This window comes from Sparus aurata, chromosome 13, assembly GCF_900880675.1.
Source record: "Sparus aurata chromosome 13, fSpaAur1.1, whole genome shotgun sequence".
In the NCBI taxonomy this organism is placed as follows: domain Eukaryota; kingdom Metazoa; phylum Chordata; class Actinopteri; order Spariformes; family Sparidae; genus Sparus; species Sparus aurata.
In genome coordinates this window covers 1,461,300-1,479,536 of record NC_044199.1, presented here as the reverse complement: position 1 = coordinate 1,479,536, position 18,237 = coordinate 1,461,300, and the positions used below count along the sequence as shown (strand labels likewise).

General features: G+C 45.0%; 1 protein-coding gene across 3 annotated transcripts; it reads left to right on the top strand.

Annotated features, from left to right (window-relative positions):
- The first annotated feature begins 2,904 nt into the window (after window positions 1-2,904).
- Window positions 2,905-9,869, top strand: spry4 (sprouty homolog 4 (Drosophila)). 3 transcript variants are annotated; one of them, XM_030438742.1, is made up of 2 exons: window positions 2,905-3,181; window positions 5,328-9,869. In XM_030438742.1, exon 2 carries the CDS (start codon window positions 5,379-5,381, stop codon window positions 6,522-6,524), a length of 1,146 nt encoding a protein of 381 aa, XP_030294602.1. In that variant the 5' UTR covers window positions 2,905-3,181; window positions 5,328-5,378; the 3' UTR covers window positions 6,525-9,869. The 3 variants fall into 3 exon arrangements, with proteins under 3 accessions (XP_030294602.1, XP_030294603.1, XP_030294605.1); XM_030438743.1 differs by lacking the exon at window positions 2,905-3,181 and adding an exon at window positions 3,295-3,681; XM_030438745.1 differs by lacking the exon at window positions 2,905-3,181 and adding an exon at window positions 4,146-4,243.
- The last annotated feature ends 8,368 nt before the right edge of the window (window positions 9,870-18,237 follow it).

The window sequence follows — 18,237 nt, the reverse complement described above, 5'->3', positions numbered from 1 at the left end:
GGATGATCACACCGACAAGAAATCTACAATTCAACAAGCACTTTATGTAGGCCAATGCCTGCGAGCCACGCAGCTGCGGACAGAAATCTGCAAGTATCTACAGTATGTGTCTTTGTGCATCTCTGTGTGTGAGGGAAGGAACGAGGGGTTAGCATGTTCCACTCACAGGTCTGTAAAATCAGGTTGTTGTTACTGGATGGATCCCTGCAGACAGAAGGTCACAATATAAAGTCGTAAGATAAAAGATTGTTTAACAAGTCAGCATCTTGTTTTCACAGATATTAGTGATAAAAAATAAATGAAAGTCTGAAATTACTGTGTTTGTGTTCCACGTTTTCATACATGCTGCCGTGTAATAAAATGTCTGTTTAATAAAGTCAGTGTGGCGCTTTATAATAACCTACAATAAAAGATAGTACATTTATTTTTAATTAAACTTTGGTTAATAGTTATTTCACACTTTCACAAACATTGAAAAGTTTTATAAATCATTTGTTTACTGATGTAAACATTTATAATCACCATCCAATGTTTGTTTGTTTGTTTGTTTGTTTGTTTTTGTACCAAAAAGTCCGACCTGAGTAAAAGTACAGATATTGTGTCTCCCATACGAGGAATAATCGAGTAAAAGTATTAAAATATCTGATATTAATTGTAATAAAGTCTGCAGTTACTGTGTTCTCTGTGTCACCTAATTATCAGAACAGATATTCAGCATTTTTCAGTTTTTTTATCTGACTGCTGATAAAATAAATTAATTTAAAAAACTGACGTTGACTCTGATGCAGCAGATACAATTAAACAATTACAATTGTACAATTAAAAAATAAAAGATAAAAGATTATAAGTACAGTGCTTGAGTAACTGTACATAGTTATATTTCATCACTGTTAAATAGATGTAACTCTACAAGAAAGAATTGCCTAATAAATCATTTATTAATCATTTCATTGTTTGTTAACAGTGATATTTCACTATTTTTTTAATCTTCTATAATTTACCATTTATTAATGATGTGTGATTATAAAGTGTTAGTCAACAAAGAGTTTAACTCAACTCAACGTTATAATATAATATATAATATCATAATATCCTTAATAATAAAACTTATTACTTCCGTGCTGAAATAAGAAAACAAAAAGCTTTCTGCATGACAGGTCATGAATTTATACCCATTTATAAATGTTACATTAAATATATAATAATCATCATTAATGATGAATTAATAATATCATGTTTAATTACATTTAAAAAAACAACCAGTGTGTTTTATTTATTGATTGATGTATTAGTTTATAGTTTTAAAGTTAGTTCATAGTTTCTTCACTGTTTTCATTCATATTTATTTCCTTTAGGTTTTTTTAATATGAGTGAAGTTTGTCTTCACTGATTGGAGGACTGAGACAGTCTTTAATACTGAGGCTAAATAAATAATATTGATTAATTATTTGGGCATTATACATTTATAAACCTTTATACTGGCAGTTAAAGAACCATTCATTCAAGTTTAATGAGCTAAATTAACAATGTATGAAGTTTCACCAGGACTGTTGCAGTGAACACGTGATCAGCTCGACTTAAACTCATTTATAAGAATTATAATCTGTCTGATTTACTTCCACTGTGTTGTTGTCATGGACACAGACGTTAATCGATCCCTGATCCGTGAAAACACAAATACATGTAATATTCCCAGAACAATGATCGCAGTCTGGAAGTGTTGTGTGCAAACGGATAATGGGGCAACTGTTAACCTTTGACTGGTTAAAAGCCCCAAACTGGGAGGAGGAGGGGGAGGAACACACACACACACACACACACACACACACACACACACTGGGATGTCAGAGAGAAAGGAAACTCACACTCATTTCCTCCGTGTGGTTTCGGTACAAATCAACAACATCCTGTCCTTTTGTGAATCCTGCCTGCCCTCATGCTGGTTTGCGTTTCAGAGTAGGCGTTATCACCCCTCCACCACCTCCTCCTCCTCCTCCTCCTCCTCCACCAGCACCACCTCCTCCACCAGCACCACCTCTCCTCCTCTCCTGTTTTTTTTTACACTACCATAGAAGCTGTAGTCATACCTCACACTGTTGCAGAGGAAGGAAGGGCACGTCCTTGTTCGTAATAAACACACGGGGAGCGGCCATTATTCACCTCATCGAGCTGAGACGGGAGATCTGAAGCAGCCTGATATTCTGGTCGAGCACTGATTAGAAAAATAAATAAATAAATAAATAAATAAAAAGCTCTCATGGTGAATTCATTTATTCATGTGTCATATTCCTGGGATTAGAACACAAGCCGTGACCTCATCTGTGGACATTTCATGTGTGTTTCCACATGGAGGGTTCAGATTGAGCCCACTCACGCTCCCTCTCCTCTGTGACACAATGGCAGCCCGAGCGCGTCTCCTTTAACGTGCAGCAGGAAGCAGAGCTGCTCAGATAAATAAATTAACAGGCTGGAATAAAGCGAGTGGCACCACAGCGATGAGTCGAGTCTTTATGTGGATCAGCTCTGACATTGCCCTTGTGACCAAAAAAAAAAAGCCCCCTCCTCCTCTCCTCTCCTCACCCCCTTCTTCTTCTTCTTCTTCTTCTTCTTCTTCTTCGTCTTCTTCTTCTCTCTCTCTCTCTCTCACACACACACACACACGCCTCATTCGCCATTTCTTCCCATTCATAAAAATACTCGGCACCGCGCCTGCGCAATGCCATTCGGAGTCCTCCCCATTCATAAAAATGTAACCTCCGCATTTCAGCCCTCCCGAGTCGCTCTGCCCTCCCATTCACAAAAAGAGAGAGAGAGCGAGAGAGAAAGAGGGAGGGAGGGGGGGAGAGAAAAGCGGAGGCATCTGCGCAGTGCCGTCCCCTTTCCTCTCCTCTACCCTCCCATTCATAAAAACTCTCTTCCCTCCCCCTCGGTGGTTGCAACATCATATCCAAAGCTCTGCGTCCACAACCGCAGTCGCCTTTTACGCACCAGCGAGTGGAGAATAGTGCACTCGCCGACATTGCTCATATAACTCCCAACACTTGGACTTATACCTTAAACCTCAACATTTTGTGTGTGTGTATGTGTGTGCGTGGAGCCGCTCACTCGCTCGGACTGGACTATAAGCTGCGCGCAAACGTCGTGCGCAACGAAGAGATGAGAATTTTATCCTGAAACCACAGTAAGTGCTCACCTCCGCTGTTTTAACTTTAAAATAGCGTGTGTGTGTGTGTGTGTGTGTGTGTGTGTGTGTGTGTGTGTGTGTGTGTGTGTTATGTGAGCGTGTGGCTGCACAGACCGACCATTCAGTCCCTTTCCGCTGCCTACGCTTCACCTTCAGTTCCTCTCGAGAAAACGCTCCTGCAAACTCTTTATTTTGCAACAAGCTGCCTCCTCGGCTCGTGTTTGCGCTTCGAGTCAATATTTAACCACCGATCTCAGAAGCAGAGCGCGCGGCTGAGGGAGGGGAGCTGTCGTGTTTGGAAAAGCGCAACTTGTTCGGATCCTTGACAGCAGATTTCAACACGTATCGCGTCGCTGTGGTTATTTTAAAGTGACTGTCACTATAAACGGCAGCGGAACGGATCCGTGTTTCGACCCATGTCTGGATCTGGGCTGCGTGTCTCCTTCTCGCTCTGCAGCGATCGCCTCGGTTGGCGCACCGTGTCGGATGTGTGTCAGGTGTTTTTGAGTTTTTTTTTATTTATCGAACGCTTTCTCATCTTACCTATAAAAATGTCCCCCCCAAAAAAGCTGCCTTTGAATCTGCTCGTGCTGGTTGCCAGGAGCGATAACGTCTAGCTTTACGCATCAAACTACGCATTTGGAAATCGCCGCTGCTTCAAACCACCTCGCTGCCGTCTGCCTGGTGGCACACAGTGTTCCATTTTCTTTATCAGTGTCACACTTTTGTCTTCCACAGAGAGTGAAGGTGTTGAATTCGTGCTCACAATGCCTATATAAACATGCTATTTGAGTATGCCGAGCGGCCGCCTCCGGTTTTTATGACTCAGTCCATTCACATATTGAAGAGGGAGGGACGCGCGCACACACACACACACACACACACAGACAGACCCGCACGCACGCACTGGCACGCGCACGGTTCCGGCTTGGAGCTCATATAATGGTCTAGATTTGACGATCACAGGCGCTCGTCTCGGTGCCAGCAGTGTCGCAACAGGTTTCTCCACCGGGCGAGCGCGAGGAAACGCGGAAAAACACGAGCTGTCAGCTGAAACAGGTCGAGATGAGACAGGAGATAAATGATCAGGGATCAATACAGCAACACAGAGAGGGAAAATCAGCCTGTGCTGCGAGAATAAAGGGAAAGAAATGCGTCTGTGTGTGTGTGTGTGTGTGTGTGTGTGTGTGCAGATATGGGTCAGTGGATTTGTCTTCCATCATCTTTTCTGTCTCCTGATCACTCGGTTGTGTTTTTTCTTGCTGCTCATCGATGAGTTCATTCAGCCTCATCGTGACCGGAGCGCGTTGATTCAGAGGCAGCCAGCAGCTCTCATTCACAAAAACCTGCAATTCATAAAATCACACGCATTCACACACATTTCTCAGACTGAGAGAGAGAACAGGGCAGTTTCAGATCTCTTGGTGTGATCTCTGCTGTACAAAGGCCTCGTTTTCTTTGCCTCTCCGTTCATTTTGTCCTCTCTGGCTTCAAACTTCTGCTCTCTCTCTGCTCTGCCTTGTTTTGCATCCTTGAGTCTTTTGCATGCAAACCCTGCTCTCTGGTGCTCCCAACTTCCATTGTTCTAATGTCAAAGTTAGAATGGAGGAGGTTTGAAACCCTGTTGGTATTCAGTCGAAAGATCAAGATCGTTGGGAAAACTCTACATTCAGATTATCGCAGGGATCCAGCCTGAGACGCTTTGGTTTGAAAGATTTAATAAACTACTTGTCAGAGTTACATGTTGGTTTGAACCCCGTCGTTCTCACTCAGTCATTCTGTGACTTATCGCCGAAATTGTGCAGGGAAACTAGTTTTAGCAGAGTAGTCATGAGATAAAGTTGTGTCTAGTCATCAGCAGTCGCAATAAAATACGATGCATGGAGTGAAAAATAACATTTCACAGCTCTCAGTGTCGTGTGTGATGCATGTGAAGGATCTTCTGTATAAAGTCAGCTGGTTCTGTTAAAGACGATGTAACTTGGCTCTCAGTCTTTCTCCTCTTCAGTCTTATTTTGACCCTTTTTTATTTTAAATGTTTCTTTCTATGTGTGTTAAAATAAAGAATAAAATGGGGATCAAAAGCCAAGAGAACTGAATAAGCAGCCGGTCGTAACTCTGTCTTCTGTTTCTGTCTTTGCAGTATTGCTAAATGCTGCTTTAGAGTGAAGACGTGCGAGGCACCAGCCTACACATGGAGTCCAGGGTTCCCCACCACATCCCCGGAGTGTCCTCCTCCCTCATATCCCAGCCCCTGCTGGACAGTCGAGTGCCCTACGGCCGCCTGCAGCACCCGCTCACTATCTACCCCATCGACCAGATAAAGTCCTCGCATGTGGAGAACGACTACATCGACAGTCCTGCAGTCGTCTCCCAACAGCCCCCCAGCCAGAAGTCAGCCAACCGAAGAATCACCTGGCTTGGTCAGAACCAGGAGGCCTTCCTGGGGGCGAACCACAACCATCATCACAATCACCAACACCAGCACCACCAGCAGGGCAGGTGTGAACCCCATCCTCACCAGGACACCACCACCCACCCTTGGATTTCCTTCAGCGGGCGGCCCAGCTCGATCAGCAGCAGCAGCAGCACCTCGTCTGATCAGAGGCTGTTGGACCATGCTGCGCCCACCCCAACGGTGGACCACCACCCAAACCTGCACCCCCACCAGGGCCCCATCAACACAATCACTACCCGAACTCCAGGCTGCTTCACTTCCTCTGAATCGAAAGTCCTCACCTCCTCTTCCTCTGCTTCCTCATGCTCCTCCTCGAAATCGCTGGACCTCAAGGCTGCAAAGTTGCCCGCAGGAGGCGTGTGCACCACTGGAGGCCAGCAGGGGTCGGCCCTGATACCTTCCTCCCCGGCTGAGAAGAAGCACCTCCTTCTCTGCGAGCACTGTGGGAAGTGCCGATGCACGGAGTGTACGCTCCCCCGAACCCTACCCTCCTGCTGGGTCTGCAACCAGGAGTGCCTGTGCTCTGCTCAGAGCCTGGTGGATACAGCCACCTGCATGTGCCTGGTCAAAGGGATCTTCTACCACTGCACCGAGGATGAAGATGACGAGGGCTCCTGTGCCGACAAGCCCTGCTCGTGCTCCCAGGCCAACTGCTGCGCGCGTTGGTCCTTCATGGCTGCCCTTTCTGTTGTCCTGCCTTGCCTGGTCTGCTATCTGCCAGCTACAGGCCTGGCCAAACTGGGACAGAAGTGTTACGACAATGTTAGCAGGCCCGGCTGCCGCTGCAAGAACTCGCAGGGAGGCGTGAGCGCCCCTGCTTTAAAAACCGGAGGCGTAGAAGCAAAAGTTGGGACGCTAGAGAAGCAGCAGCAGGGGTCATGATACTGGACCAAACTGGCTGGCAGTAGCCTTGCTAAAACATGGACAGGACCACACAGTACTTGCTTGCTCTCTATGGACAATCCAACACCAACCCCTTAAACTACCCCATTAATCTGCTGGAAGATGACTTATGTAAAACAAAGGTACTTAAATGGCTTTTTGACCTGTGTTTGATAGGGTGGATGATCAAAAGGGGGCCCGACCTGAGAGAGTTGGCTCGTAGGAGAAGCTAACAGCCCCTCTGAGATGTGTTTGTTTGGTTTTTTTCTTTTGTAAGAGTGTCACAAGAAGAAGAAGATTGTGGGACTGGTGTTTGTGTTGTTTTGCAAAGATGGCTGAAGGCACAAAGTCATTGTACCTCTCTGCTGCTCTGTATTTCACAACTAATTTTGTAACGGTAACTAACCAGAAGCTGGTTGCGGATCCTCGGATGGCGTGAGCGTTGTTTGATGGAGAAAGATATCTTTACCCCTCCCGACCCCGAAAGCACAGCCTGGTGTCGGTCTGTCTGAACAAACAGGAGAACAAGTGATTACCTACACTGAGGCTTCATGACAGGCCACTGTGAGAGTGAAGTCACCGCTCACTCTCTCCACTATTATGATGATCACCATCTTTTAGTGTCGCCATTTCTCCTCTTTTAGCTTAAAGATGCTAGCTCCGTCATGCTAACATTGTAAAAACAAACCTTTTGAGACTTAAAGATAATATTAATGTCCCATAAATCTCAGCGTGTGGTGGATAAGCAGTTAAGAGAGGCAAGTGAGAGAGAGAGATAATCACTTTTCAGTGTGTTTCCTATTTTTTTGGGCGGGGGAGGGAGGGGGTGAAGCCCGGACGCTCTGGAAGATTATGAATGCTGTTCACCAATCACCTCAAAGGTAATGCATGTAATGATCTGCATGCTCTAGTCTAATGGTTACCCACCGTGCTAGAAGTCGATGTGTCGTAGAGAAATGTGTAAAAAAAAATGAAAACAACAAAAAAAACGTACACCCAACCTTCTCAGGGACTGTTACAGTAATCCTCTCTAGAACTTGGCCTACAGCATGTTGACTTCTAAACTGCCTGAAAGCCACCTGGTCTACTTCCTCTTTGCACAAGAAGGCAAAGAAACATTTAGGGGCAAAAAGGCAATAGTGAATAATTTAAATCAAGTAAGCTAAGTGAGAGACAGACTGGCCAGAAAATAATGTTTTTTTAGTTTTTGTTGGGGGAAGCAAGTGATGGAGAGCGAAGAGGAGGGCGAGAAGGCGAAGCAAAGTCGTCGTTGTGTCCGTATCGAGTCGGCCTTTGTCGAAATCAAACCTGCCACTTGCACAACCTTTTTAGGAAGACGCAAACCCCTTAAAGGATGTACTAAAGCACAGTATTAACCACCTCAGCTATCTCACATTGCGTTTGTGTGCACTACATTTACACCGCAGCCTCCCCCACTCCCACACACACACACACACACAGTGTCTTCATTAAATTCTAATCATTATGCTGCATAGCTGCGTTAGTCAGATAGTCTGTCTTTTATTCTGAAAGTCTATTTTTGTGGCTTGCATGACATTCTTAGGACTTTGCCAAAGGAAGCTAGCGTACAGTAGCTTGTTTTTTCGCTGTCGTGAGCGATCACAGTTGTTGCGCTCTCCTGCCAAACAGAGCTGACGGCAGCTGGTTCTTAAAGGCACGCTGCCCTTTAATACAGATGGCCTTTTCTGTTTGGCACCGAGGCGGACGGTCGCTGTTGCTCCACAGCACACACCTCTCTTTCACGTCGGCCCCTTAGCTTCCATTAGGGCGCCTAACTTCACTCATACCTGTGTTTGTCGTGTTGCACAAAGCTGATATCACACAGGAAAAAAAAAAAAAGGAAAGAAAACACACTGTCCTTAGTCTTGAATGTATGAGGCAATATCTTCAAAACCTAGCAATTCAGTCCGAGAGAAAGGTGCCAAAACTGAAGAATGATTGTGTGACCGGGCAAAAGGCCCGGTACCTGCAGGTGGGCGACAAAAATCACAAATGTTTTGACAATATATTTAGTAATAGAGCTATGCAGGTGAAATGTTATTTGCTGTAAATAGTTTCACAACATTTGTGTTCTTTAGAAGAGACTTTTAAATGTCCTTGAAAGATTGCATGGTACATTATAACTACAATTCAGTACAAAATATATAGAGAATATATTAGATATATATTTTGAGGGAAAGATGTTGTTGAGGTCGTGAGAAGAGAGAGAGAGGGAGAGAGTGGGCGGTGGCGAGAGGAAGGTTGGGGAAGGGGTAACAAACATGACAGGTCTTTCTATCACTAGCACTTGATTTAGAAAAGTGTGCCCGGCAATAAAAAGAGAAAAACTCCTGCTGTTTATGCTATCCATGGCTCATTAGCAGTCGAGAGGCTAAGCTAATTCCCCGGTTCCTCTCCGAGTCCTGAGGACTGTGGACTCATTGAATCCACACAGGGAACACAATCTACCCCTATCCGGATCAACCCATTTCCTGCTGTTACTGCTCAGTGTCTCAGCTCTCTCTCCCCTCTTTCTCCCTCTGTTTCCCCCCCTTCCTCTCGTCCCTCTTCTTCCCTCCTTCCTACCCTGAGAAACTGTCCAGCAAACACCCCTGGCCTTGATTGACAAACACAGCTGCTGTGCATAAACTTGTCATACCACAGAGTCGGGAGAGAAAGACGAGTCTGTCTCTCTTCCTCTCCCGTCCTCTGTGTTTTCCCCACCGGCTTTGTTTTTTTTCCTCTTTCGAGTTGTGTTCTTTCAGTGCCATCTTTCTTAAACCAGCGGACCTCTTTTTCTCAACAGTCGCTGCCTTTCTTTTCTTTCGCTCTTCAGCTCTGTCACTGCGAGAGTAGTGTTGGTCACTTCACGTTAGCTTTATACTTTTACATGTGCTCGCTAGCCTGTCCGCCAACAACGACAAGTCAACAATTACACCTTTTTATTCTTAGATTTTTTTTTTTTTTGTCCCTTTGCTACAATGCTGTGACTTTTACACACCCACACCCCAGATTTATTTTATTTTATTTTATTTTATTTTATTTTATTTTCAACCCAAACCAGAGGGAAAGTCTCCTGCAGCTGGGTGATGCTACTCCATTCCTTTATGCCTTTGCAATGTCAATGTTGGGGATTCAAGAACGAGATCTGTGCTTTTGTTTTTGTTTAGATATAACAAAAAGAAAAAAATCTCTCATATAAAAGGTTCCCTTTATAGATATATTTATTTTGAAGTTCTATTTTATATAGTATTTATTTAGATGCCAACTTTTTTTTGTTTGTGAAGAAAGCTTATGTCGAAACGGAATGTACATTGACAATGGAAATATATATTGTTAAATATATCTGGCTGTTGTGTCGTTACTTTTGTGAGTTTATAAGCAACAACACACACTGACAGACCTGCAGAGAATCACCTGGAGAACACTGGAAACGCTTTTTAATCAGGTTTTAACGTCTCTGCAGCCACTTAAACAATTAATCATTCTGTACAAGAACATTTACGGGCTTTAGTCGTTTTACATCAACACTTCTACTTCCTGAGGTTCTCCCCCTTCCTGTGTCTGAACAGATTGCTCTCTATAAAACACTGGTGGGGCAGAGGAGGCCAAATAAAGCAGCTTGACCTCAAACTGAAAGAAAACATTACATAAGCACCAGGAAATAATTTACTGGCTTCCTCCGGACGATGTAACATGAGATACGGACCAGTCAGATAGTCAGTTCATATTAGAGATTGTGGCTGATGTATGTGTGTGTGTGTGTGCTGTGTGTGTGTGTGTGTGTGTGTGTGTGTGTGTGTGTGTGTGTGTGTGTGTTTAACTCACAGGTTAAACTGACTTCCTTCTAGTTTATAGGGGTGGTCTGTTATAATCTGGATGTGTCACATTCCTTTCTCTCCAAAGCACCTACTTATGAAGCACACACACACACACACACACACACACACACACACACACACACACACACACACACACACTGTCGTCACCCCCCGCCCCCAGCCCACCTGTGCTGCTGTTACCCCGAGGCGTTCTTCCTCCCTTCACGCCCTCCACTCCTTCCCCCTCCACACGCTTGTTTCCTGGGTGTTTACCTGAGTGCACCTGGGAGAGAGAAGAGTAAAGTAGGTAAGAGAAGAGAAGAAGAAGAGAAGAGAAGAGAAGAGAAGAGAAGAGAAGAGAAGAAGAAGAGCAGAGCATGTTTCCGCTGCAGAAGCCCTGCAGGCGCTGCAGTGTCTGCTCCAACAGGTGAGATCAGAGACCAACCTGCCTGTTTACCTGCCGGTCTGTCAGCACCCACCTGGGACAGAGCTCACACACAGACACACACACACACACACACACACACACACACACACACACACACAGAAACACACACAGAAACACCTGCATTGACTTCCTCCACACCTACATTGTCATCTCCACCCCACCGGGCCGGGCCACATACATATCATCAACACAGGAAGCTTCGGCGCAGGCAGGTGAGGGAGAAACCGTTTATTATGGGCTGGTGCTGCGGCAGGTTTGGATTCACGGAGTAAAAAGTCCCGGGTCAGAAACTGTGTATGCAAATAATTATTTGTGCTGTGGTTTGGCCCGCAGCTCGTACCAGAACAGTTTGGTTCACCGCAGGAGACAATGCAACAAACAGCAGCCAGAAAAGTCACATCTGAACGTTTAGAAAAACAGACTCTGCACGATCCCTGCAGTGTGTGTGTGTGTGTGTGTGTGTGTGTGTGTGTGTGTCGGTGTGTCAGACGTTTGTGCTCTGCTTCATTTGCACTGTTATGGTACAATGTCAAGAATAAGGTCGTCACACCCAGCACACACAGATCAGCTGGTGTGATCGTAAAGTATTTCTGCTGCGTTGATCATTTCTTACACATGCAGATGTTCGCAAACTCAAGTGAGTGACGTGACTGTCACTTGAAAAGAAATAAACACGTTCATTTAAATAAGCAACTCAGAACAGGACATCGATTAAACATCCGCCATCTTTTCATTAAAGAGCAGTCAGAGTCACCAGGATTAAACATCAGCATTGTACGTTTCTGCAAACCAGAGATACGTTGAACTTGGTGTTAGACAGCTGCCAAGAAAGAGACCGCTGAAAAACTGGTAACCCAGCAGGTTATCTTCGCTACATTTACACTGGGCATTTTAACGAGACGTTGGACATTTTCCAGTTGTGTTTGTGGCGACAGATCAGGGTCAAATATACAAAACATGATCTCTTTCTAAACCAAACCAAGTGGTGTTTGTGCCTGAACCTAACCAGAACTCAAGCACACTGTTGACAAAACAGGAAACGTTCAAATTTAATTATATATTGCAAAAAACATCAATTCCAACATCAATTCTGCTGATTGGGTTTGTAAAGAGCAGAGATGGAAAATAAAAGAGAAAGAGGAGAGAGGAGAGAGGAGACAGGAGACAGGAGACAGGAGAGAGGAGAGAGGAGAGAGGAGAGAGGAGAGAGGAGACAGGAGAGAGGAGACAGGAGAGAGGAGACAGGAGACAGGAGAGAGGAGAGAGGAGACAGGAGACAGGAGAGAGGAGAGAGGAGACAGGAGAGTAACAGAGGTCACTTTATTCTGTAAAAGTGTGTCAGCGGCCCTCAGGCTGGATGGGACTTTGTTCCAGTTAGGGCACATGTGACCTAGTGTGTGTGTGTGTGTGTGAGTGTGTGTGTATGTGTGTGTGTGTGTGTGTGTGTGTGTGTGTGTGTCCCACTGAAAACAGACGCTGTGTTGCAGTAACGCGGGACAAAAGGGATCATCAGGTGCAACCTCCGAGCGACACAATCTGAACTTACCCATCTCATGTTTGCCTTCTTATCTGCTGCGTTTCACAACCAGCACAGCTCGCCGTATCTCTGAGCATCGATGTGACCTGAGATACCACTAAAAGAGGGCAGGACGCCACTTTTCAGCGTGAATCTGCGTTTAGGTAACATGTGTTAGACTAATGCTCTGAGGCCGCGAGGGAAAACCATGTGCCAGTTTCCTGCAATGAATGATGTTTCCTCTCAGCTGGTCTCTGGATCTGTCCGACGCTATCAAGAAGCTAACTGTAAGTTTGGACTTCCCAGCTTCAAGTTAGCTCGAGTAAATCCCCCGCAGGTTGCTGTTTAGATGACATATTGCAAAAGTCATTTTCACATCTGGTGCAGCGCTCAACCCGAGCCCCCCTCGCACCACGACAACCCCCAGACACACACACACACACACACACACACACACACACACACACACACACAGTCCTCACTTCCTCTCCTTTCACCCGCCACTCCGTCTGTCTCCTGCAGATTTTTTTTCAATAAAGAAAGTGTGACAATTTGATGATCTGTCAGCATGGAAGAGACGAGTATGCGATAGCTTCCTTTTCAGATAAAATTGTGGCTAATGTTCGGATCAGACAACAAAGTGTGAGTCCAGAACCAGCAGACCATGACTGGTACCTTTGATCAGCACCAGAGACGACATGAGACGGACATCTTATCCCGAGTCGTGCGTCATCGTGGCAAACAAGTCGCTCTGTACCTACAGGACGGATCACATCATATTTGTTGGTTTTGTTTCACCACAACGCTCTCTGTGCTGCTTCAGGAGCCGTTGTTGTTGCAGTCTTTGTTCCCTGCAGACCACCGACAGATACGCTTAGTCAGACAACTACTTTTCAGCACCATGATCAACTAATCTGACAGTGAACATCTGGAAATGCTGACATCACACATACAGGGTGGTGATTTATAATGAAAAAAGCGTATTAAACATTACTGAAATATACAATAAACTAATTTGGGGTGTTTCCAGTCAGCTGCATGAATTAAATCGATGGTAACAAACTGTGAGACTTGTGAGACGAGCGTGTGTTTTCTGTATATATGATTGTGTATATAGGTGAGTATGGAGGTGGTTTGTCATGCTCATACACGTGAAGGCCTGAGTGCACGCTCATACATGGCGAGTGCACGCTGTGTGGAAATGGGACCCCGGACATTTCAGCCCTCGGATTGCAAAATCTCATTTGCACAGATGTACAAACACACACAGAGTGTCTCCTCCCTCCCGTCTGTCTTCCCTCTGTGGAATTCAAAGTAAAAAGTGTGACGGGACGGCTTCAGCTGCAGGAAAAACACACATTTTAACACTCGAGAAGTGGAAGGGAAGAGGGACCGGCGGAGGAGAACAGGGAGCGAAGGATGAGCGGTTGTTCGGGATTCAGAGAGCTCGTCTGATTTAACGTGCATCCGTCCTGTAACGGTCAGCGAGAGCCTCAGCGCGCTCCAGCTCAAACTGTAAATGTTAGATTAAAAACATCTCACATTTTTTCATGAATAACTTGACAGCGATTGTCAAACATCCAAATAGTTTTCATTTTCCTGCATGTCAAAGACCAAAATCGGTGGAGCTGGAGCATTTTTTTATGGACCGAAATATTTCCCAGTTGGAGGCTTAAGTGTTCCTTTGAGCCCGAGGAGACGACAGAGGAAGAAAGACAGAAAGAAGAAGAGAAAAGAGAGATTAGCTACGATTTTTACTGCTGCAGTTGCCTGCCTACCAGCAAGTCAGCCAGGCAGTCAGCCTGTCCACCATGAAGCCAGTCACCCAGCCAGCAAACAAGCCAACCGGTCCATTTCATTCAGTGGGGCCACTGGCATGGGACCAAGTAATGCCACTAAACAAAGAGCTACTGTCTTGCATCACTTCCCCTCAGAGAGGCCATCCAGGCCGCAGCCTCTTATCACCAGGCACTGCCAGTCTGCAGCGACCGAGGCCTCCACCACACCGGCCTCTTTACTGCTTTCTGTTACAGCCTTCTCCCATTATACCACCATTATACAGCCTGTATCCAGGGGAGGCTTTTATTTCAGCTTTCAGGAGTGTCAACAAAAGGGCCCGCGCATGAAGAAGCTGAAAAAAACACTGAATAAAACCCATCAAACGGCATTTTTAATTGAATTTCATCTGACCTCAACATAAAGGAGAATATGTTTTTACACTTTTTTACCCATGAAGTGCATATCTTATAGCAAATTACGTCACAAAGTGTTCATGCAGTCGACAAACAAACTGGAGAACGCAGAAGTCAGTTTTCCACTTCTCGTCAGTCGGCTTCGGATCGGAGACCGCAGTCCCGCTTCTCGGATTTACAACTGAGGGAGAAACATTTTAAACATTTGAAGCCTTAAAATGTGGTGTTACATGATTCTGTTCCGTGCTGATCCCAGTGTTTTGTTTTTTTCTTATAGCAGAAGTTAAGCAGTGAAAGTCTGGAATCTTAATGGGCAGCTTTGCTCCTCAGTCTTGATAAGTATTCTGCCGGTGTAGTTTGATACTTCCTTTCATTCCACAACCTCTGTGTGTGTGTGTGTGTGTGTGTGTGTGTGTGTGTGTGTGTGTGTGTGTGTGTGTGTGTGTGTGTCTCACGGATGCGTGTCTGTTTTCAGCAGGCCCTGTAGCTGCCTAAGGGGGGTGGACATGTGTAAAGGAACTGTTGCATTCCTTTCAGATCCTCCTCTCAAAGGGAAAACACACACACAAACACACTCATTCAAATCTATACAAACTGAGCTCACAAGAACACACAAACCTTCTCCCTCTCTCCCCTCTTTCTCTCTCTTCTCCTTCTCCTTCTCTTTCGCTCTCTCTCTCTCCCTCTCTCTCTGAACAACAGCGGAGCAGAAAGGTCCCCCGAGGCATCGGAGGGGCCAAAACTGAACCGACCAAACTTGGCTTCCGACCCCGGAGCAGCGACACGCCCACTTGGCGGCGGCCTGCAGTGCATTCCTGGTGAGAGCATTGTCAAAGCCAAGCACTTCCTCTGGAGCAGGGCCAGCCCCACCACAATAACATTTCATACATTTATCTCTTTGGCTCGAGTCTCTTACACTCAGTACTGACACAAACAGAGAACAGACACGCATGCATGAGGGAGAACGCACACACAGGAGTATTGCAAAACACTGTTTTGATTCTTTGCTCTCGTATCACTCCCTCTCCTCCTCTCTGCCTCCAAGTGTTCCTATCTTTGTTCCTTCTCTCATCTTGTTCTCTCGTGTCTGAGGTGAGGCCGTCCTTCTCCAGCATCACCTTCACCCTGACCTCCACTTGGTCTGAGATGCAGCTGGTACCTCGTCCTCTTTGACCTCATGAGTCCTCAAAACGTTTTCAGCTGGAGCGGAAAAAAAGTGTGAAGTGAGAAATCAGATAAACTTAAGTAAAAACAACTCTAACCTTCTTTCCACAGTAAAACAAACGGACCCATGTGGATCTCAGAAGTGTCGACTGCATTTGACATATTTTGATGAATCACTTGTTTGTCTGCTTTATTATATTGTTGTATTTTGTCACCTGGCGCCTGACTTTTGTGTTTGTGCATGCATAAAGATTTTTTTGCACTGTAACTTGATGCACAAATTGTAACACGATGTACACGAACGCTGTTCGACTGCTTTTCTCCTCCAATGTTAGAATAATAACACCTGGTCCTTGGACGTCCGTTCAGCTGAAGACTAAACATGGGAGAGAAAAAATATGTTTAGAAATAAAAGCAGATTTCTCAAATGGCAAAGAAAATAAATGTCGGTAATGATACGCTAAAGTTCAGAAAACATGTACAACATGAACAAACGACACAAAACATGTAACAGATGTCATCATGTGCAGCTATTACAGGAAAAACAGCATCCTGATTAAACTGGACTCACACTGGGGATGATGATTAATCATTCTCCTCAAACATGAGGCAGAATTTCATGGAAATGAGGCACATTGACCCAAATATTTTAAAAACAAGTGTAAGACTTGTGGGAATTAGTTGTTTAAAATGGTGTAATGTATATTTTATGCTTTAAAAAACACACAGGGGTTAAACCACACCCACAGTTCAGTGATTGGTCCATCTTACAGCTGCAGGGATCAAGTCAGAGTTACATTACTGAAATATTTCTCCATTATAAGTAAAACTACTGGTACTAAAATAACTCTCAGGTAAAAGTAGAAAGTATTCTGTATTCAGTTTAGTCTATAAAATGTCTGATAGCAGTGAAAGTCTGTAAGTCCGTCTGCTCCAGGAGAGAGAGAGACTTATGTAACAGGTATGACTTCACAGGAAGTGTGTGTGTGTGTGTGTGTGTGTGTGTGTGTGTGTGTGTGTGTGTGTGTGTGTGTGTGTGTGCGCTTTTGTTTGTTCCCTGTGTTCATTGTACATCGTTGTAAACACGTGTGAGTTTCTTCATGTTTTATGTTTGTGAAAGAGACAAAGAGTGTGTGTGTGTGTGTGTGTGTGTGTGTGTGTGTGTGTGTGTGTGTGTGTGTGTGTGTGTGTGTGTGTGTGAGGATTGCTGGAGTTATTTTAGATTTAGTGGACCATGGTGGAATATTTCTTTTGATTGTATTTTAATTTTTTTCCCCTCATGTTTGTGGGTTAAAGGGGCAGTTTGCAGTTTTGGAGAAGAAATTCAAACTCAGAATTGTAATATTTACAATATTAATGAGGTCATAATACAAACAACACATATCTGTTTTTTCTACAAGTGAATAAATGAGCTGTTCTCAGAGGAAAATAAGGTCCCAGAACACTAGAAAGGTGGCAGGGTCCGCCACATGTAAACAAAGTAAAACAGTATTAAATTATTTTGTCCTTTAAGGTCCATTTGTATATTCAGTTTATTCAGTCATACAGTTTATTTATAGTATAAAAAAAAGCAGAGTATATTGTTTATTTGTTTGTTTGGTCATAAAACAAAATAAATCAGTCAATGCAGATGTTTTTCTTCATACTGTCTCTTTATTAGTAGTTTCTTCATGCAAGAACGCTAAAAGAAAATCCTGTTTCCAGCTTCTCAGATGTGACGCTCTCACACACACCCACACCTTCCTCCTCAGCACTGAGAGGTGCAGCTACACCTACATCGTCATTCTGGTGTACTGGGAGAACAAAATCACTGCGGCTGATTTACATGTTGTTAGACCATCATAAGCCCTTTTTAGATAGAAAAGGCGGCACATTTGCTCCAAGGTAAGGACGGCAATGTGTCGGCCTGTCTTTCTAAAACCGAGGCGTAATATTCCTCCTTCTCCAGAAGCCGCCTCTGAGGTAGGCGTAAACATGTGACGTGACGTGAAGCTCGAAGTTTCGCTGTGAACCGTGACAACGAATTTGACTTCAAAATAAGAGCTTTACATTGCACCCCATTGGAGTTTAGAACTGGGTTCTTAGCGGGGGGCTTTTAATTTGAAAGTAGCGACCGTTCCTAGCTTGCCGCTACAACAACAAGCTAACACAACCAAACAGCTACAGAGAGCGAGGAGACGCTGCATCTCCTGGATCTCAGCGGCTGTCCAGTTGTTCATCTTAATGTCCGCGGATGAAGTGATGGACTGACTGCTGTGATCAGCTGTTTCCTGGTTTTAAAACTCCCCGGCTGTGGGTCGCACAACAGTGCAGGTCATCCACACCTCCGCCCACCTCACGCAGAGGCCGGCACATTGCCGCCTCGTTTTTAGATAGCAGTCGAGGTGGAAATAAGTGTACCCTCCGAGGAGGCAAATAGGCGGACCAAAACAGACCCCCAATTTGCCGCCCTCTGTCTAAAACCGCGGACCGAGCCGCCAAGAGGACGGGCAAATTGGCGGCTTGGTGCTCTGTCTAAAAACGGCTACAGTCATCTCGGGTGGTGCTCAGCCAGGATGCAGCAACGACGCCA

Coding starts and splice junctions, on each gene's coding strand:
- spry4 (XM_030438742.1), top strand. CDS start 5,379: ATGGAGTCCAGGGTTCCCCACCACATCCCCGGAGTGTCCTCCTCCCTC.